General features: G+C 45.8%; 1 protein-coding gene, 1 long non-coding RNA gene and 1 other non-coding gene across 8 annotated transcripts in view; 1 reads left to right on the forward strand and 2 right to left on the reverse strand.

The window, feature by feature from the left end:
• Window positions 1–5,345: 5,345 nt before the first annotated feature.
• Window positions 5,346–21,012, reverse strand: part of ARMH1 (armadillo like helical domain containing 1) — a 62,575-nt gene continuing 46,908 nt past the window's right edge. For all 6 annotated transcript variants that reach the window (XM_059884861.1, XM_005204853.5, XM_005204856.4 and 3 more), the window contains 6 exon segments: window positions 6,687–6,809; window positions 6,523–6,595; window positions 6,243–6,372; window positions 6,085–6,162; window positions 5,732–5,813; window positions 5,346–5,658 (listed from right to left, as the gene is read on the reverse strand). In XM_059884861.1, the coding sequence (XP_059740844.1) occupies window positions 5,540–5,658; window positions 5,732–5,813; window positions 6,085–6,162; window positions 6,243–6,372; window positions 6,523–6,595; window positions 6,687–6,809 (605 nt within the window). In that variant the 3' untranslated portion in view covers window positions 5,346–5,539.
• LOC112446026 (uncharacterized) lies at window positions 6,238–11,461 on the forward strand. The gene is made up of 3 exons (XR_003034079.2): window positions 6,238–6,326; window positions 10,589–10,817; window positions 11,100–11,461. It is a non-coding gene; the product is annotated as an uncharacterized lncRNA (long non-coding RNA).
• TRNAC-ACA (transfer RNA cysteine (anticodon ACA)) lies at window positions 18,342–18,413 on the reverse strand. Its single transcript has one exon. It is a non-coding gene; the product is annotated as a tRNA-Cys (tRNA).

A 21,012-nucleotide genomic window follows, 5' to 3' on the forward strand; every position in this document is an offset into this window, starting at 1 on the left:
TAAAGAATGCCTGAAATGTAGGAGACCTAGGTTCAATTCCCAGGCCAGGACGATCCCTTAGAGAAGGAAATGGCAACCCAGTCCAGTAGACTTGCCTGGAGAATCCCATGGACAGAGGAGCCTGGCAAGCTTCAGTCCATGGGGGTTGCAAGAGTTGGACCCAACTGCAGGGCAAAGACTAATAGAGTTTTGTCAAGAAAATGCACTGGTCATAACAAACACCCTCTTCCAACAACACCAGAGAAGACTCTATACATGGACATCACCAGATGGTCAACACCGAAATCAGATTGATTATATTCTTTGCAGCCAAAGATGGAGAAGCTCTATACAGTCAGCAAAAACAAGACCAGGAGCTGACTGTGGCTCAGATCATGAACTCCTTATTGCCAAATTCAGACTTAAATTGAAGAAAGTAGGGAAAACCACTAGACCTTTCAGGTATGACCTAAATCAAATCCCTTACAATTATACAGTGAAAGTGAGAAATAGATTCAAGAGATTAGATTTGATAGACAGAGTGCCTGATGAACTATGGAATGAGGTTTGTGACATTGTACAGGAGACAGGGGTCAAGACCATTCCCATAGAAAAGAAATACAAAAAAGCAAAATGGCTGTCTGGGGAGGCCTTACAAATAGCTGTGAAAAGAAGAGAAGCGAAAAGCAAAGGAGAAAAGGAAAGATATAAACATCTGAATACAGAGTTCCAAAGAATAGCAAGAAGAGATAAGAAAGCCTTCTTCAGCAATCTAATGCAAAGAAATAGAGGAAAAAAAGAGAATGGAAAAGACTAGGGATCTCTTCAAGAAAATCAGAGATACCAAAGGAACATTTCATGCAAAGATGAGCTCGATAAAGGACAGAAATGGTATGGACCTAACAGAAGCAGAAGATATTAAGAAGAGATGGCAAGAATACACAGAAGAACTGTACAAAAAAGATCTTCACGACCCAGATAATCACGATGGTGTCATCACTGACCTAGAGCCAGACATCCTGGAATGGGAAGTCAAGTAGGCCTTAGAAAGCATCACTACGAACAAAGCTAGCGGAGATGATGGAATTCCAGTTGAGCTATTTCAAATCCTGAAAGATGATGCTGTGAAAGTGCTGCACTCAATATGCCAGCAAATTTGGAAAACTCAGCAGTGGCCACAGGCCTGGAAAAGGTCAGTTTTCATTCCAATCCCAAAGAAAGGCAATGCCAAAGAATGCTCAAACTACCGCACAATTGCACTCATCTCACACGCTAGTAAAGTAATGCTCAAAATTCTCCAAACCAGGCTTCAGCAATATGTGAACCGTGAACTTCCTGATGTTCAAGCTGGTTTTAGAAAAGGCAGAGGAACCAGAGATCAAATTGCCAACGTCCGCTGGATCATGGAAAAAGCAAGAGAGTTCCAGAAAAACATCTATTTCTGCTTTATTGACTATGCCAAAGCCTTTGACTGTGTGGATCACAATAAACTGTGGAAAACTCTGAAAGAGATGGGAATACCAGACCACCTGACCTGCCTCTTGAGAAATTTGTATGCAGGTCAGGAAGCAACAATTAGAACTGGACATGGAACAACAGACTGGTTCCAAATAGGAAAAGGAGTTCGTCAAGGCTGTATATTGTCACCCCGTTTATTTAACTTATATGCAGAGTACATATGAGAAACGCTGGACTGGAAGAAACACAAGCTGGAATCAAGATTGACGGGAGAAATAGCAATAACCTCAGATATGCAGATGACACCACCCTTGTGGCAGAAAGTGAAGAGGAACTAAAAAGCCTCTTGATTAAAGTGAAAGAGGAGAGTGAAAAAGTTGGCTTAAAGCTCAACATTCAGAAAACTAAGATCATGGCATCCGGTCCCATCACTTCATGGGAAATAGATGGGGAAACAGTGGAAACAGTGTCAGACTTTATTTTTTGGGGCTCCCAAATCACTGCAGATGGTGACTGCAGCCATGAAATTAAAAGACGCTTACTCCTTGGAAGGAAAGTTATGACCAACCTAGATAGCATATTCAAAAGCAGAGACATTCCTTTGCCAACAAAGGTTCGTCTAGTCAAGGCTATGGTTTTTCCTGTGGTCATGTATGGATGTGAGAGTTGGACTATGAAGAAGGCTGAGCGTCGAAGAATTGATGCTTTTGAAGTGTGGTGTTGGAGAAGACTCTTGAGAGTCCCTTGGACTGCAAAGAGATCCAACCAGTCCATTCTGAAGGAGATCAGCCCTGGGATTTCTTTGGAAGGAATGATGCTAAAGCTGAAACTCCAGTACTTAGGCCACCTCATGAGAAGAGTTGATTCATTGGAAAAGACCCTGATGCTGGGAGGGATTGGGGGCAGGAGGAGAAGGGGACGACAGAGGATGAGATGGCTGGATGGCATCACTGACTTGATGGATGTGAGTCTGAGTGAACTCCGGGAGTTGGTGATGGACAGGGAGGCCTCGTGTGCTGCGATTCATGGGGTCGCAAAGAGTCGGACACGACTGAGCGACTGAACTGAACTGAACTGAACTGGCACCCACCTAGATAATCCAGGAGAATCTTCCCATCTCAAGATCCTTAATCACACCTGCAAAATTCCTTTTACCACATGAAGTAACACATTTACAGGTTCTTGGGAGGAGGATGTAGGTGCATTTGGAAGCCATTAGACTACCACAATAATGATACAGTAATTATGTAGGAGGATGTCCTTATGCTTAGTAGAAACATAATGTGAAGTTTTTAGTAGTCAAATTTTTAGTTGTCAAATGTCATATCTGAAGCTTCCAAATAGCCCAGTAAATAAAAGAAAGTGTGTCAAAGGGTATAGGTATTCACTGTATTATTCTTTCAACTTTTTTTGGTAATTTTGAACTTTTGAAAGTTAAAAGTTGGGGGGGGAATAAATGTGTATATTAATAAATTTCATGTAATGTATATTTGTTTTAGATATTTGTAGTGTACTTAAGATTTCATTTAAAAACATTCCATTGTTATTAAACTATTATACCGGAGTTTTAGATTTTTTTCCTGTATTTTTTTGATTTTCTAATTATTAAAATTTCCAAAAATTTCTGGGGTACTGTTCTTAAAATAATTCTATAGGAGGAAAGGCTATTTCAAGACTAAAAACAGTAAGAATGACTTGACACCAAAGGACAGGACATGTCTTTAAAATCGGAAATTAATTTAGCTTTAAGGAAAACATGCTGGATATTTTGTTAACTTTTCTTTCCTCTCTCTGCCCAAATAGAGGAAAGTGGAGGCTCAAAATCCCAGTTAGGGGTAAGGCTAAGCAGCCTTTGACCGACAACATCCGGGCCAGTGATGCCCTCTCGTGGCATCCTAAAGAATTACTGCCATCTGATTTCATTTCCTCTGACCTTGAGGGACAATTCCCTCACAATAACTCAGTAATTCATTCTTGTGTGCCAGGCACTATTCTCAACATTTGGGAAATATAAATAATGAAAACAAATATTCCTGCCCTACTGGAGCTTACATTCAGGTGGGGAGACTGATATGTGATATGATATAAGTGATATGAAATATACAGGTGAGTAGCAGGGGTTAGGGATTAGAGCACAGGGACTGGTAGTATAGGATGCAACTTAAAAAAAAAATAGTAACCCTCTTTGAGAAGCTGACTTTTGTGTAAAGAAAGTGAAGAAATCAGCCATGCAGATACTTGGGGTGAGAGTTCTAGGAAAAGAACCTCTCTCAAGTGTTCAGCAGAAAAGCTTGCACAAAAGTCCTAAATCATGAGCTTGTTTGTCATTTTCAAGAACCACACACTGCCAATGCAGGAGACACAGATTCAATCCCTGGTTCAGAAAGATCCCACATGCCCCTGAGCAACTAAACCTGTGTGCCACAACTATGCAGCCTATGCTCTAAGGCCTCAAAACAGCAACTACTGAGCCCATGTGCAAAAACTACTGAAGTCCTAGAGCCTGTGATCTGCAACAAGAGAAGCCACTGCAGGGAGAAGCCTCAAGATTGGAGAGTAGCCCCTGCTAAGATAATATCTTAGGAGATAACCTTCCTTCTTGATCTTGTAAGGGGCCATGATGACCCAGGACCCACTACTTGCATTGTAGGCTTGAATGGCATTGTATACATCATTCAATTTGATCCTTCTATCTCAAAAGGAGAAGGCGATGGCACCCCACTCCAGTACTCTTGCCTGGAAAACCCCATGGACGGAGGAGCCTGGTAGGCTGCAGTCCATGGGGTCTCGAAGAGTCGGACACGACTGAGCGACTTCACATTCACTTTTCACTTTCCTGCATTGGAGAAGGAAATGGCAAACCACTCCAGTGTTCTTGCCTGGAGAATCCCAGGGATGGGGGAGCCTGGTGGGCTGCCGTCTATGGGGTAGTACAGAGTCGGACACGACTGAAGTGACTTAGCAGCAGTCTCAAAAACTTATATAACTGAGCTTTTACCTCTAACAAGCAGAACAGTTCTCAGAACTTTCTGAGAGGCTGTTCCCAGTTTATAATCCTCAGTTTGGCTAGAATAAAACTTTCCATTTCTTCTTAGATCTACTGATTAAATTTTTCGTTGACAACAAAATGAGGTGGAAATGTTTAGCTGGAAAGAGAAATACGGGAGTCATTGTATATAAGTGGTATTTAAAGTGATAGAGGGACTTTCCAGGCAGTCCAGTGGTTAAGATTCCATGCTTCTACTGCAGGAGGCACGGGTTCTAACCCTGGTCAGGGAATGCCTCATGACATGGCCCCCAAAAATTTAATTAAAAATAAATACATAAATACAAGTTAAAAAAATAAAATGATGGAATCACCAGGGTATAAATATAGAGAAGAGGCTCAAGGTCAAAGTCCTGCCTCCCTCCACCTTGAAGGAAGATGGGTTGAAAAGGAGGAATCCGTAAAAATGCTTCCCAGGTGGCTCAGTGGTAAAGAATCCACCTGGGTTCAATCCCTGGGTTGGGAAGATCTCCTGGAGGAGGAAATGGCAACCCTCTCCAGTATTCTTGCCTGGGTAATCCCATGGAAAGAGGAACCTGGCATGGACTACAGGTCATGGGATCGAAAAGAGTTGGACATGACTGAGCCTGCATGCATAATCAATCAGCAAAGAGAATGAACGAAAGCAACCAGAGCAGCAGGAGAGAACCCAGGTGGGTGTGGTGTCCTGGAGGTGAGAGTGCAGGGGCCATTAGGGACTGGAGGTGAGGCCCACTCCTCACACTACTTCCTTGAATCTTCTAGGAGGTTGGTGGTCCTTCCCTTCCGACCAGCTTTTTTCCTTGATGAGCAGAGGTACCCTTGTCCATCATCATAGCTCTCACTGGATCTCCCTCTGCCCTCCACACATGGACACCAGACAGACAGCAAGACTTGTTTATTGAAGACTTCCCAGCAGGCTCTCTCTCTCCCCCACTGGAGGGCAGAACCCCCAGCTTCCCACCGAGGCCAAGAGGAGTCAACAGGAGCTTGGCTGTGACTCCTCCCTTCTGCCAGGCTTCCCCGCCACACAGCCTTGGCTTCCTGGCTTGCCTCCGAGGCTCCTTTTTCCTCCTCTTACTCCTTTTCCTCCACGTCCTCCTTCCGGAAGTGTGTGACGTAGGCCACCTGATCCTCATTAGGATGCCCAAAGTAAAAGCTCATGTTGCTGTAGGAGAGGCCGCTGAGGTGCAGCACTGGAGGCAGGAGATGAGCCTGAGACTGGGTGCCGCTGCCGCTCTGGCCCAGGCCCCCTGGCTCCCCACTCACCTCTGGTGACATTGACTTTGTTGGCCGCCAAGATGTCCGCCTGAATGCTATCTATATTCATGTACAGATTCTCGGCATTGCTCTGGGGACAGAAGCAAGGGAAACCTGGCTAGATGCCAGGGCAGCCTGGACTTGGAGTTGGGTATGGGCAGAGGGAGGCTGCAGGCTGCAGTCAGGCTCTTAGCCTGACAGGATGGGCCGGAAAGGGAACGGAAGAGTGCCAGGTGGCGAAGCCCAAGCAGGGCAGTCCCTTCCGTCGCCCGCCCCAGCCAGATCTTGTGTGGGGTGTCCATGGGGGTGGGGGGAGGGCGTGAGCTGCGGCAGGCGCAGGGCCACTGTTTGGTCCCACTTACTAGGAAGAGCTTGTAGAGTTCCTCGCCCATGGTCTTGCGCACGTGCTCCTCCACCACCGGGAATAGCTGCACGAAGTACTGCGGTGGGCGGGCGGGGGTGGGGCGTGACTGCAGTGCTCGCGCGCCGTGCCCGCCCGCAGCCCCGCCGCCCCGCGCACCTCCAGCGTGAGGCTGGCCTGCCGCTGGCTGTTGCTGTGATCCGTGTTGCCCATGGCGGCCATCAGGCTGTGTATCACTCGCAGGTGCAGCATCTCCTCGGCCAGGGTCGTGTTATGGCGCGCCAGGACCCTGGGCGGGGGTGGGGTGGTTTGGGGGTGGGAGTGGGATTCGGGCTGCGGTGGTAGGGTGGGACCCTTGGGCGGCCGGAGCCCTTCCCCAGCGCGCGGGCAGCGCTTAGCCCGGCTTTCCGCATCCGCCCACCACCTGCGGCCCGCTTACCCGATGGCCTTGGCGGCCGCGGCCTGCTGCAAAAACAGCGGCAGGTGGGCGGTGAGCTCGAGGACCGACGAGTCTAGAGGAGGGGGTGGCCGTGAGACTGGGAGGAACCGGCTTCTCCCTCCTGCCCCGCCGGTGGCCACCCCCCAATCGGAGCGGATCCCTACCGCTGACGATCTGGGACTGCAGTTTGCTGGTCTCCTTGAAGGACGGTATCAGTAGCGCTACGAGGCCCTTGAGCAGCGCTGGGCACACATCGTAGTTGACCAGGTCCTTGATCAGCTCGATGGCTGGGGAAGGCAGAGGCGCTGGAGAGGCCGGCCGCTCCACTCCCCACCCCGGCAAGGAAGCACCCGCCCCCTTCTTTATCGACCTTTCGTAGCACCTGTTTCTGGCCAACAATGTGCCAGGCGTGGGGACAGCTGGCCCTGCCCTCCTGGAACTGGGGGTTAAAGAGGAGAGGGAGGAGGGGGCCGGTCCCCCGGGATTCACAGAAGCAGCTAGAGCGGGAAGAGTAAGGCTTTGAGGCTTAGAGGCTGAAAAAGCTGAAGGCCGCGCAGAGGCAGGGCTGCCTTCCGCCTTTGAGGAATCTAGTAGGTTTTGTGGCGGAGGGAGGGGTCGGGTCTTCAGAGGGAAACAGGATGGGGAAAGACAGGGGGTGAGAAGGCGACAGAGCAGGTGGCTGGGGATGTGTGGCAGAAAATGAGAAAAGAGACAAGGCTGACAGAAGTTTAGAGAAACTTTGAATTTCTGACGAACCCTGGTCCAGGCCTTGTTTGCCCAGGCTCTGTGCTGAGCGCTCTCGGTATCCCGCTGCCGGTATTGGGACCGACGAGGTCCGCTTTGCACCAGCACAATTGTAATCCCCATTTTACATTTGAGGGGATGAGGCACAGAGGGGTAAAGCACTTGCCTAGGGTACCACAGCTAGGAAGTGGTGGAAAAAGGAGGGAAAGATTGGGTTAGGAAGGAGGAAGGGGACTAGACTTTATTGAGGGGATTTTCTGTAGCTACTTCCCAGTCATTCCAGCTGTAACTCAGCCTTTCGGCCAATCTGCATAGGAAGCCTACTGTGCCCCAGACCAGTTTGGTGACAAGTGCTGTAAACTGGGTCCGTGGGCTGTGGGAATACCTGGGAAGATGGCGGAGGGCGGAATATTTTTGTAAGAAGGAGGAACCAGAGGGAGACAGAGCTGGATGGTAATGCGGTGGTACACCGGATAAACACGGTGGGTGGGGTGGGGTGTGTCGGAGCTCGCGGCCGTGGAAGACAGAAATGCGCTCTCCCTCAGCTTGAGAGTCAGTGCCACCAGTCTCTCTCTTCACTTACTCCGAGGGACAAAGTTGTTTCCCTGATTAGCTTATTTGCATATCAAAATGCAACGTTATATTATGTTTTAATAACTAAAGTTACCCGTTTTATTTTCTTGTTAGGACATCTTACCCAGTAAGAACATGGTGATGGTGATGGTTTAGTCGCTAAGTCGTGTCCGACTCTTGCGACCCTGTGGCCTGGAGCCCGGCCAGGCTTCTCTGTCCGTGGGATTTTCCAGGGAAGAATACTGGAGTAGGGTGCCATTTCCTTCTCCAGGGGAATTTTCCGGACCCAGGAATGGAAGCCGGGTCTCCTGCATTGCAGGCTGATTCCTGCATTGGAGGCGGATTCTTTACTGACAGTTACCAGGGAAGTAAGAACATATTTAGGGATAATTCTCTACAATGGAAAAAGGGCTTTTGTTGGTAGGTGCAAAGGCACCACAGGTCATAAGGGAGTATCTGGGAGAATGAGCACTGATGGTAGAGAAATACATGCTTTCCTGGTTCACTTTCTCTTCTGGTTACCTTTTGTGTCTTGGCAAAGACTTCTGTGAAGAAGAGCGATTGAGACTGGTGGTGTGATCTTTTGAGGTTTTACTTATTTGAAGCTAAATATGTAGACTTTGTGGACTTCCTAGGTAGCTGAGTGGTAAGGAATCTCCCTGCAAAGGAGACAATTTCAGTCCCTGGGTGGGTAAGATCTCCTGGAAAAGGAAATTCTCTTGCCTGGAAAATCCCGTGGACAGAGGAGCCTGGTGGGCTACATAGTCCATGGAGTCACAAAAGAGTCGGACTCAGCAACTGAACAACAATTCCTGATGTGTAGAAATACAAGTAGGTTCTGAAAAGTAGAAGGTAGGACCAACTTGCATTAGAAGGCAGTTTCAAGTTTAAGCTGTAGGTTAGGAAATAGGCTCTCTGGTTCCCTGCCCCAGCTGTTAAGTGAGGCTTTACAGAAATTATTGGGTTTCCCTGATAGCTTAGTTGGTAAAGAATCCACCTGCAATGCAGGAGACCCCAGTTCAATTCCTGGGTTGGGAAGATTCGCTGGAGAAGGGACAGGCTACCAACTCTAGTACTCTGGCCTGGAGAATTTCATGGACTGTATAATCCATAGGGTTGCAGAGTCAGACACAACTGAGCGACTTTTTTACTTTTCTTTTTTTTTTTACAGAAATTATATAGCACGTTTACTTATGAACATAGGTGCAAAAATTCTTCACAAAATATTAGCAAATTGAATCCAGCAGTATGTAAAAAGAATAACGTGCCATCTGGGAAAGCACATATATCATCTTCATAGAAAACAAAGTTTGACAAAATTAAATCTCAATCTGATAAGAGCTATCTATAGAAAGCTATAACAAGCGTCATATCTAATAGATGAAACATTGGAAACTTTCCCTTTTGGATGAGAAATAAGGCAACCTCCCACACTTTCCTCTCCAGGAAATCTTTAGTAAAGAGTAAAAGATAAATCATCTGAAGAGAAACCAGAGTACACTTAGCTACATTTGTTTTCTTAACTGTTTTCTTAACTGATTATAACTCTCCAAGACTGGTATCTATTCCTGTACTATGGCTACTCCTCCAGGAAAATCTGTAAAAGAGAATTTTGGAAAAGATGTACTATCTTTTTCTAATCTTTGGAAGAATTTGTGTAAACCTAGAATTTTTTTTGTTGAATGTTTGATAGAATTCTCTGAAGCTTCTGATCCTATGGAAAAATTAATTACTGATTAATTTTCTTTAACCGTTAGAGGGCTATTTGGGTTTTCTACTTCTAAGCCTGTTTTAGTAAATTTTATTTTCTAGCTGTTTTCATCTAAATTTTCAAACATATTGAAAGAAGTTTTCATTATATCATTAAAAATCATTTTAATGAATGTACCATCTATAACGATGTCACCTTTTAAATTCTTAGTATTGATATTATGGTTTTGTTTTTTTTTTTTTTTGTATCAGTTCCCTTTGCCCTCATATAGCATGGAAGTAACACAGATGGATTTCATTACAAAGAGGAATCCTGATTTCAGAGAACTTGAATGCTATATAGTAGTCAGCAAGCATGCCTGCCCTTTGCTATAAAGGGGGAAACTATATTTTCCAAAACTGTTTGCCAAACAAACATCCTTGAAAATGTAGTCTGGAATGAAGAGCATTAAGTATGTCTTTTACAGTATATGCAGAAATGTGAAAGACCTGTCTCTATGGGAATTGTCTCCTAGTATTATTTTTCTTTTGCTAGAAGTAATCCTTTAGCAGATATACTGGCTCTGTTCCTGAATTTCCAGGGAAAGCATTCAGTCTTTCTTTATTAAGTATAATGTTAGCTGTAGATTTTTTTTTTTTTCCTGGTAGATGCCTTTTATCAAGTTGGGAAGTTCTTCTCTCTCTCTTTTCCCTTTTTTTTTTTTTTCGGTCATGCCATGTGGCTTGCAGGATCTTAGTTCCCTAAGCAGGGATTAAACCCAGGCCCTTGGAAATGAAAGTGTGGAGTCCTAACCACTGTCCTGCCACAGAATACCCAGGGAAGCTCTTCTCTAGTCCTATTTTTCTGAGAATTTTTAATTACAAATGAGTGTTGACTTTTGTCACATGCATTTTCTGCACTGATTGATCTAATAATGTGATTTTTCTTCGTTAGCCTGTTAACTTGGTAGATTAAATTGGTTGATTTTGGGATATTGAACCAGCCTTGCATTGTTGGAATAAACCTTACTTGGTCTCAGCCTGTTTTTCCCAATCACAGAATCAAAGAATTATCCTCCCAGGAGTAAAATTCTCAAGGATGTCTGGTGCTACCTCTTCCAGTTCTTGACAGTCTGGGGGCAGGCCTTCTGGGGCAGCCCTTTTCCCTTGTGGGCCAACCTGATTCAGAAACAGCTGGCCACTGCTTCTGCACTTTCTCTTGCATCCAGTTCTACTGAAGAAGCCCTTGCAATCCCAGCTATGCTTCACTCCAACCTCTGATTACTCAGGTATGGTTCTAATTTGGAATCAGAGACAGCAACAGTGTGGAGGGAAAGCCACCAGCACACTGAGCCTCCCTGGATTCCCCCAAACACTTTTCCACTTGGACAAAAATGAAGCCTGGGATGCCTCTGGACACTTGGCAGCTCTAGCCTAGTGCCACAATCCCCAAGTCTTTCTCACTTGTTCTTTTATTGTTTGGTCATGAAACCTTTTCTTCCTTTTTCTTGAATTAATGCTGCTTGGTTTTGGGGTCTGAATACTTGTTTCCTCCTTATATCTGACTACAGGGGCCTGGTCAGCTACAGCACAGCTCTCAGTACTAGCTGGGTACTTGTCAGGCATGAGCTGATGGCACCTTAGTGCCAGGATGCCCTGGGAAAACTGCCTCCCTGTACCTCAGAGAGTTCTTCCTGCATCAAGAAATGATTCAGTGAACATTCAGGCTAAAAATGAATAGATGAAGATATTTCAGTGACGTTTCCCTTACCAACAATGGCATTCTCCACCCACATGGGACCAAGCACTTCAGGAGACAAACATCTGGTTCTGTCTGTTCACTTTACACCAATGCTTGAGGCTTAATTGATTATGTATCTGCTCCTTGATTATGCATGTAGATCCTTTACAAAATAAAAATTTATTCACTGAATCACTTTTTATTGAGTTTTAAATTTCACAGCTGTCACTGTTTACACCCAAAGTGGAAGTGCTAGTTCCTGCCCAAATGTCTCCTAAAGAACCACAGCCGGTTACAACTCTATACCCTGTGCTAGTTACTCATTGTATCAGACTCATTCAGAAAGCAGAAAGGAGACCTTTGGCAGCTTTGCCTGAAGCCTGTGGTGCTGACAACATCCAACTGGCCTAAATTGAAGCTGCCGTGGATTTATTCACTGGTTGATTCATTCATCTAACAAAAGACTTCTTGAGCATCTTCTCTGTGCCAGATCCCTGTGCTAGGGTTATCAGGAGGCCTAAGATACAATCCCCGCCCTCAGGGATGACAGTTTAATGGGGAGTACCAGTAAAGAAACTGGCATTTATGATGTGTTAAAAGAGCCATGGGAACAGCTGGGCTGGTGTGAGGGCATGTTGAGGGGGTGGAGAAGGTGGCAGTGAACTGGCAAGGCCATGAGGAGAAGAGCAGGAAGGAAGAATGTGGCGGGTGCCATGTTGGATAGTGTGTGCCACCCTGGTGGCCAGGCAAGCTGGGAGGTGTGGCTGGCACACAGGGTGCTAGATCATTGAGTGAGAACCAAGGCTGTGAAATGGGTGGTAGAGCTAAAACAAGCCAGCCTCAGCTTCTGGAGGCTTTGCATGCACCTACCACCCTATAGAGCAGATGTTTTCTCATCTTTCATTTCAGAGAAGACTTAAGACTTGGAAATATTGACAAGCTTGCCCCAGGTCAAATAGCTAATGAGTAGTGAAATAACTCTGTTGGATTCCAAAACTCATATTCTTCTCCATTAAACTAAGCCCCACTGCATCCTCTTTGGTGGAGGACCAGGAAAAGAGACTGTGTCGCGCCATGAGGGAGAGATGGAGGTCAGTGTAGATGTGAGAAATACAAAGACTTGAATTACAGCAGTGGAGACTGAATGGAGAAGGGGGAGCAGATTTGAATGATACTGAATTAGAGTTGACTGGTCTTGTTAGAAGTTGGTTGAAGGTGGGAAGCAAGAGGAGATGATGATTACCCACATGTCTAGCCTGAGTTGATTGGGTGCTTGTTTTGCTAAGACTGGAACCTCAGAGAATGAAAGGTTTGGAGTAGGAATATCAGGATTCTAATTCTGAACATGGTCAGTGACATCCAAGGGGAGATGTCTAGAAGGCAAGTGAATGTGAGGGTCAGGTCCTCAGGCTCAGGAGAGAGATTTCAGCTGCACAGCAGCCACCCAGCCACTCTGACCCTCAACCACAAAACCAAAGTAATAGTGATGCCTGCCTCATCAGCTTGTTGTGAGGACTCAAGGAGGAAAGAGCTAGAGCAGTACTTAGCATATAGTCAATAACTCTATCTAAAGGCATCATTGTTGTTCAGTCTCTAAGTCATCTTGACTCTTTGGGACCCCGTGGACTGCAGCATGCCCAGCTTCCCTGTCCTTCATTATCTCCCAGAGTTGGCTTAAACTCATGTCCATTGAGTCAGTGATGCCATCCAACTATCTCACCCTCTGTTGTCCCCTTCTCCTTTTGCCTTCAATTTTTCCCAGCAGCAGGGTCTTTTCCAATGAGTCCGGTCTTCGCATCAGTTGGTCAAAGTACTGGAACTTCAGCTTCAGCATCAGTCCTTCCAGTGAATATTCAGGGTTGATTTCCTTTAGGACTGACTGGTTTGATCTCTTTGCTGTCCAAGGGACTCTTGAGAGTTTTCTCCAGCACCACAATTCGAAAGCATCAATTCTTCGGCACTCAGCTTTCTTTATGGTCCAACTCTCACATCCATACATGACTACTGGAAAAACCATAGCTTTAATTGTATGAATCTTTGTTGGCGGAGTGATGTCTCTGCTTTTTAATATGCTATCTAGGTTTGTCATAGCTTTTCTTTCAAAGAGCAGGCATCTTTTAATTTCATGGCTGCACTCACCATCCACAGTGCTTTTGGAACCCAAGAAAGTTAAATCTGTTACTGTTTCCACTTTCCCCCCATCTATTTGTGAGCTATTATTATTTCCTTCTTCTTTTTTTTTTTAGGGGGCTACTCTCCCATCATACTCAAAACCCTCATGTGCATAAAATGAGACTGAAATTATTACCTTCTGACCAGGAGATGTTCCCTGGAATCTAAGCTTACTGGATTGTTTTACCTTTGTATATTTGAAATGTAAATATGTACCAAAAGAACTTTGCCATGAAAAGCAACATATTTAGTATCAGCATGCTTGTAACTCACTTTAATTAAACGTTGTTGTTTTTGTTTAGTCACTATATTGTGTCCAACTCTTTTGCAACCTTTTAAAAAAGGCCCTTCTATAGCCTGTGAGGCTTCTCTGTCCATGGGATTTCCCAGGCAAGAATACTGGAGTGGGTTGCCATTTCCTGCTCCAAGAGCTATTATTTCTATCATTATACATGGTAATTAAAACCACGGGAGTGGGTGAGGTGCCACAGAACCAAAAAGAAAAGAAGAGAAGACGACCTGGGATTGACTCCTAGGAGAAAAAGAAACCAATACCTAAGGGACTGGTGGAAGAACAGGAATGTATGAAAGGCTAAGAAGTAGTGTCCAGAGAGAAAGGAGGAAGCCAGGACAGCGTGGGTCTGGGAAGGAAGGGATCAGAGTCCTCAGGGAGGAGGATGTGATCAGGAGGATTTGGAATTGAGAGCTCATGCCCAGTGAGGCTGATAAGCAGCTCTGCAGGGCCCATGCCCATTAGTTTGACAAGTAACGCATTGGGTACCTCTCAACTACAGCGCTGGCATTGACTGAGACCCAGTAAACAAAACATGCAAGGAGCATGCCACCAACGCTTGAAGGAAACTGCAGTGCAAGGGGAAGAATTCCTCCAAAGAGGAACCACAGAGCCCATAGCCTGTCAGCACCGAAAGCAAGCTCTGTGATCACCTGTCTGATAGATGCAGAAACCCAGAACAAAGACTTGCCCGGGGGATCTCAGTGAAGAGGAGACAGAGCTGTAGCAGCAGGCTTCACGTTCATGTGTCTCAGAAATGGCACTGCATCTGGGAATTGTGGCTCTGTCAGGCAGCCGTTTCCAGCGCTCTCAGCTCTGATGAAGTTAGTTTTTACAATTCTTTGCTCCTGCTGCTGCTGCTGCTGCTGCTAAGTCGCTTCAGTCGTGTCCGACTCTGTGCGACCCCATAGACGGCAGCCCACCAGGCTCCCCCGTCCCTGGGATTCTCCAGGCAAGAACACTGGAGTGGGTTGCCATTTCCTTCTCCAATGCGTGAAAGTAAAAAGTGAAAGTGAAGTCTTTACTCCTACAGCTGGCGAAAACCAGTGTCCTGTCCTTTTCGTCACACCCAGGCAAGACTGCCACCTACTGGTCACACTTAAGACGTCCACCTCAGTGCCATCCATACAGAGCTTTGCTTCCCTTTCCAGTGGCGCTGCGGAATGGCTGCCCTGCGAAATGGGTAATCACTTCAGTATTCTTGCCCGGGAAATCCCACGTACCGAGGAGCCTGGTGGGCTACACTCCATGGGGTCGCAAAAGTCGGACACGACTGAACGGAACGACTCACTAAACAGAACGACAGAACGACTTTCACTAAAATCTCGCTTACTGCAAGGTGCGGACCAAAAAGAAGTATGTCCACAAAGTTTTCAGTATGTCTCCTTTCAAGAGGTGGAGCCCAATTCTCTCCTCCCCTTGTGTGTGGGGTCAGCTTAGTGACTGCCTTCCAATGAAGAGAGTAAAACAGAAGTGACATATGCAGCTTCAGAAATTAGATTATAAAAGATACTGGAGCTTCCTCTCTGCTGTCTCTTGGATCACTTGCTTCAGGAGAAGCCAGCTGACACGTTGTCAGAACACTCAAGCAGCCCTATAGCAAGATCCACGTGGTGAAGAACAGAGGCTTCCTGCTGATAGCCAGCACTAGCTTGCCAATGAGTAAGTGAGCCATCCTGGAAGTGGGTCCTCCAGGCCTGGTCACACCTTTGGGTGATGACAGCCCAAGCTGACCGCCTGACTGCAACCATATGACACACCTTGAGCCAGAACCACTCAGTTAAGCTGCTCCCAGATTTCTGATCCACAAAAACTGGGAGATAATAAATGTTCATCTTCTTTTTTTATCTACTGGATTTTAGAGTGACTTATTATATAAGCAATAGGTAATGAATATAGATGGATTGATTTAACAGCTTTTGTGGATTTCTGCAAAGTTTGAATATAACGTCTTTCATGTTGCCTTCATGGCAGCAATTTTAAGGAATCTTCATTTGTCTTTGCCTGAGCTCTCTGAGGCTGCTGTGGCAGTGGGTAGGAGCAAGGAGGGGAGAGCTGATGAGAGAACTTGCTGGAAGTCACCATGCTATATGGCCGAGACTGCCCATCCTTGAGAGAAGAGGGGGTGGGAGGGGGTTCAGCAGAGAAAGGGAGCGCAAGGGCCAGAGAAGGGGGCCAATGAAGGGTAGGAAGTGGGTATGGAGGGACAGAACTTCTGCAAACTCAGAAGTTCTGGCTCCTCCCAGTTCTCTTAGGCCCTACCAATACAACCAAGAGGAGCTGCTATACAGTTTAACTTTTTTATTTTTGACTGCCCTGGGTCTTCATTGTGGTGCTTGGGCCTCTCTAGTTTTGATGCTCGAGCTTCATTGCCCCATGGCATGTGGGATCTTAGTTCCCCAGCCAGGGATCGAACCTGTGTTCCCTGTATTGGAAGGCAGGTTCTTAACTACTGGACTACCAGGCAAGTCCTTATACTTTAAATATTTAAAGTAAACATATTTTCAGTAAGTTGGTGATTTGGTGAACTGGGCACTCAGCAAATTGGTCATCTGGCCAGTTGATTTTTGGGTAAGCATACATTTGGCAAATTAATTTACAGTGATGGGTCAGTTTCTTATTAAGTCATACATAGTAATTTTTATGATCCTAAGATGATAATTTATTTGTAACAGATACTAATATATTTACCCACACAGATATATATTTCAGATTCCCAACAGAATTAATTTCTCCTTCCAAAAAAGTTTGTGACTTTGACATTTCTCTTCTTCAGGGAGGGAGACCTGTGAGTGATGATTAAGTCCCCGTCTGCCACTAATTCCTGGAATAGCAATCCTCCCTGGGAGGAAACTGCCATTTTTCACTTCAGAGTCATTATAAATGGAGATAAATTCCAGGCAGGACCACTTTGGAGAAGTCCCCCCTTAATTTTAATTTTGACTCTTTTAGGTTGAATGGGATCATTATTTTAAAAAATTCTAAAATCTTAATTCTATGGGGAAAAAAATCCTCAGAAATTAGCAGATGTAGGTGTCAGAACTTTTTCTCTGGTTATTTCTATGAGAAAGTGAATAACAGATGAGAATGGACAATCAGAATCTGCTGCAGTGGGGACCAGAAAGCCATGACTTGGTCTCAGGTTTCCTCTTCCACTCTTTGTAAGAACCTGGAAGGGCAAGGCATTCCCCACGACCTTCAAGACGGGGCTCATGGGGCTCCCTGAACCACAGCTCCTCCTGGGGCCCCTGCATGGCTGTGGGGGAGACATAATGTTACAAAATCCAGCTCAGACAGACAGACATATTTCAGGAAACTGCATGAGAATATTGAGAAAGGGAAGAAAGAGGAAGAAAGAGAATCTTATCTCACCTAGACAGACATAGAGCCAGCACCACACATGTGCCCCAGGTGCCACACGTCCCACTGCAGTCGTTTTAAAACTTGGTCATAAAATTATTTGATCCTCCTCCCATCAAGAGGTAGAAGCTGCTTGCTTCCCTTGAGTCTGGGCAGGAAGTGACACTATGTGACTTATGAAGCTAGGTCAAGAAATGCTATGCAGCTTTGGTCTGGAGTGTCTTGGAAGCTTGGTCAGGCTGCCCCCTCTGGGAATCTGGCCACTGAGCTCAGAGAAGCCTAAGCCACAGAGCTACAGGGAGAGGCCACGTGAAGGTGTGCTGCAGGGCACAGGCCCAGCTCTGAATCCCACCTTCAGGACCCAGCACAAGCCCCAGTCTGCTGGTGCAGCTCAAGGCTGGGACTAGGGCAAGGCAAGTGAGGCATCTGCCTGTGCTGCAAAATTGAAGGGAGGGGCCAAAATCCAGTAATCAAGAAAGATACTTTTTAATACAATTAAAAAATGAGAGCAAGGGGCTTCTCTGGTTGTCCAGTGGTTGAGAATCCGCCTCCCAATGCAGGGGACGAGGGGTTGATCCCTGATCAGGGAACTAAGATCCCACAAAGCTGAGGAGCACTAACTCCTCAAATTGCAACTAGAGAGGCCCACAAGCCACAATGACTGAGCCCCTGTGCTCCAGAACTTGTGCTCTGCAACAAGAGAAGCCACCACAGTGAGAAGCCTGCAAACTTCAGTGAAGACCCAGTGCAGCCAAAAAAAAAAAAGCAAAACAATTTATGATGAACAACCTATCAAAATGTTATATAAAAACAGAATTGGTAAGGGTTTCCCTGGTAGTACAGTGGGTGAGAATCCACCTGCTAATGTAGGGGACACAGGTTCAATCCCCGGTCTGGGAAGATTCCACATGCTGCAGAGCAACCAAGTCCTTGTGCCACAACTACTGAGCCTGTGCTCTAGAACCCACCAGCCACAACTGCTGAAGCCTATGTGCCGAACACTTGTGCTCCAAACAAGAGAAGTCACCTCAATGAGAAGCCTGCACACTGCAACCAAGACCCCCGTTTGCTGCAACTAGAGAAAACTGCGTGCAGCAACGAAGACCCAAGCCCAACTGCAAGTGAAGTCGCTCAGTCGTGTCCGACTCTTTGCGACCCCATGGGCTGTAGCCTACCATGCTCCTCCATCCATGGGATTTTCCAGGCAAGAGTACTGGAGTGGATTGCCATTTCCTTCTCCAGAGGATCTTCCCTACCCAGGGATCGAACCCGGGTCTCCTGCATTGTAGGCAGACGCTTTACCGTCTGAGCCACCAGGGAAGTCCAACACAACGAAAATCCAGTGCAACCAAAAATAAAAACAAACAAACAAACAAAAAATGCAGTGTCAGTAAGAGTGCCACATGGAGCCATATTGGAGCCTGAGAGAAAAGGAAAAAGCAGTGATGGTCACTAGCTTCACTCTAGTTCCTGTTGTGGCCCCCGTTGTCTTTCAGCTGAGGCCCTGGATATCATGGAGCAGAGATAAATTATGAATCACCTTCAAATTCCTGACCTACATAATATGTGACAATAAAATAGCGATCGTTTTATGACACTAAAATTGGGGTGGCTTGTTATAAGAAGTTCAGTTCAGTTCAGTCGCTCAGTTGTGTCCGACTCTTTGTGAACCCATGAATCAAAGCACGCCAGGCCTCCTTATACATCACCAACTCCCGGAGTTCACTCAGACTCACATCCATTGAGTCAGTGATGCCATCCATTCATCTCATCCTCTGTCATCCCCTTCTCCTCTTGCCCCCAATCCCTCCCAGCACCAGAGTCTTTTCCAATGAGTCAACTCTTCGCATGAGGTGGCCAAAGTACTGGAGTTTCAGCTTTAGCATCATTCCTTCCAAAGAACACCCAGGACTGATCTCCTTCAGAATGGACTGGTTGGATCTCCTTGCAGTCCAAGGGACTCTCAAGAGTCTTCTCCAACACCACAGTTCAAAAGCATCAATTCTTCGGCGCTCAGCCTTCTTCACAGTCCAACTCTCACATCCATACATGACCACTGGAAAAACCATAGGCTTGACTAGACGGACCTTTGTTGGCAAAGTATTGTCTCTGCTTTTAAATATGCTATCTAGGTTGGTCATAACTTTCCTTTCAAGGACTAAGCATCTTTTAATTTCATGGCTGCAGTCCCCATCTGCAGCGATTTTGGAGCCCTGAAAAATAAAGTCAGACACCGTTTCCACTGTTTCCCCATCTATTTCCCATGAAGTGATGGGACCGGATGCCATGATCTTCGTTTTCTGAATGTTGAGCTTTAAGCCAACTTTTTCACTCTCCACTTTCACTTTCATCAAGAGGCTTTTTAGTTCCTTTTCACAGTAGGTAACCAGAATACCCATCCTCTGCTTGAGAATCTTACCATTTCCTACCTTCCTTCTCCTTTTCCTCTTCTGAACCATGTGCCTTGTTCCTAAGAATGCTCAGAAAGAGTCACTTAAGACATACAGCCTCCATGTAGCCATTTAGGCTGAAAAAACTAGGTATTTCAAATTCTATTCCCTTTATCATGACTGTTAGTACAAATTAAGGTATACACAATTCAGTCATCTCAGTTTATTCAGTTCAACAAATATTTACGAGCTTACTCTTGCCAGTACCCTTTAGGCATTAGGGATACAACAGTAAACAAAGAAGATGAAGTCTCAGCTCTTCTGGAATGGACTTTCTAACAGAGGACAGACAATAAACAAATAAATGAGGTCATTTTCGAAGGAGATAAATGCTATGATGTAAGATGATGGAGAAAGACCTAGAGGGATGGTGGGAAGGAATGGGGAAGCTTAGAGAGAGTGGTTGGAAGGCCTCTCTCAGAAGTGACGTCTGAGATGACACTTGAAATTTGAGAAGCTGACCATCAATTCCAGGCCTAGGGCTCTGCAAGCCATGGCAAGTATATAGTTCAGGCCAGGTGCAATGGGAAGCTAAGGAGTGATGTTGCCTAATTTATGTTTTAAAAATGATAGTGACTGTAGTAGGGGAATGGACTGCAGGGGCCCAGATTGGAAGCAGAAAGATAAACTAGGAGACAATAAGAGAGTCAAACAACACCCAGTTGGGGATGTGACTGGTGATGGAAGTAAAGTCCGATGCTGTAAAGAGCAACATTGCATAGGAACCTGGAATGTTAGGTCCATGAATCAAGGTAAACTGGAAGTGGTCAAATGGAAGATGGCAAGAGTGAACATCAACATTTTAGGAATCAGCAAACTCAAATGGACTAGAATGGGTGAATTTAACTCAGATGACCATTATATCTACTACTGTGGGCAAGAATCCCTTAGAAGAAATGGAGTAGCCATCATAGTAAACAAAAGAGTCTGAAATGCAGTACTTGGATGCAATCTCAAAAATGACAGAATGATCTCTGTTCATTTCCAAGGCAAACCATTCAATATCACAGTAATCCAAGTCGATGTCCCAACCTGAAGAAGCTGAAGATGAAGACCTACAAGACCTTCTAGAACTAACACCCAAAAAAGATGTGCTTTTCAGGAATGCAAAAGTAGGAAGTCAAGAAATACCTGGTGAAAGAAAGTGAAAAGTGAAGTCACTCAGTCATGTCCAACTCTTTGCGACCCCATGGACTGTAGCCCACCAGGCTCCTCTATCCATGAAATTTTCTAGGCAATAGCACTGGAGTGGGTTGCCATTTCCTTCTCCAGGGGATCTTCCCGACCCAGGGATCGAACCTGGGTCTCCAGCATGGGTTGCCATTTCCTTCTCTAGGGGACCTTCCCGACCCAGGGATCAAACCTGGGTCTCCAGCATGGGTTGCCATTTCCTTCTCCAGGGGATCTTCCCAACCCAGGGATCGAACCTGGGTCTCCCGCATTGCAGACAGATGCTTTATCATCTGAGC

The sequence above is a fragment of the Bos taurus genome, chromosome 3 (genome assembly GCF_002263795.3).
Source record: "Bos taurus isolate L1 Dominette 01449 registration number 42190680 breed Hereford chromosome 3, ARS-UCD2.0, whole genome shotgun sequence".
NCBI classification, from domain to species: Eukaryota; Metazoa; Chordata; class Mammalia; order Artiodactyla; family Bovidae; genus Bos; species Bos taurus.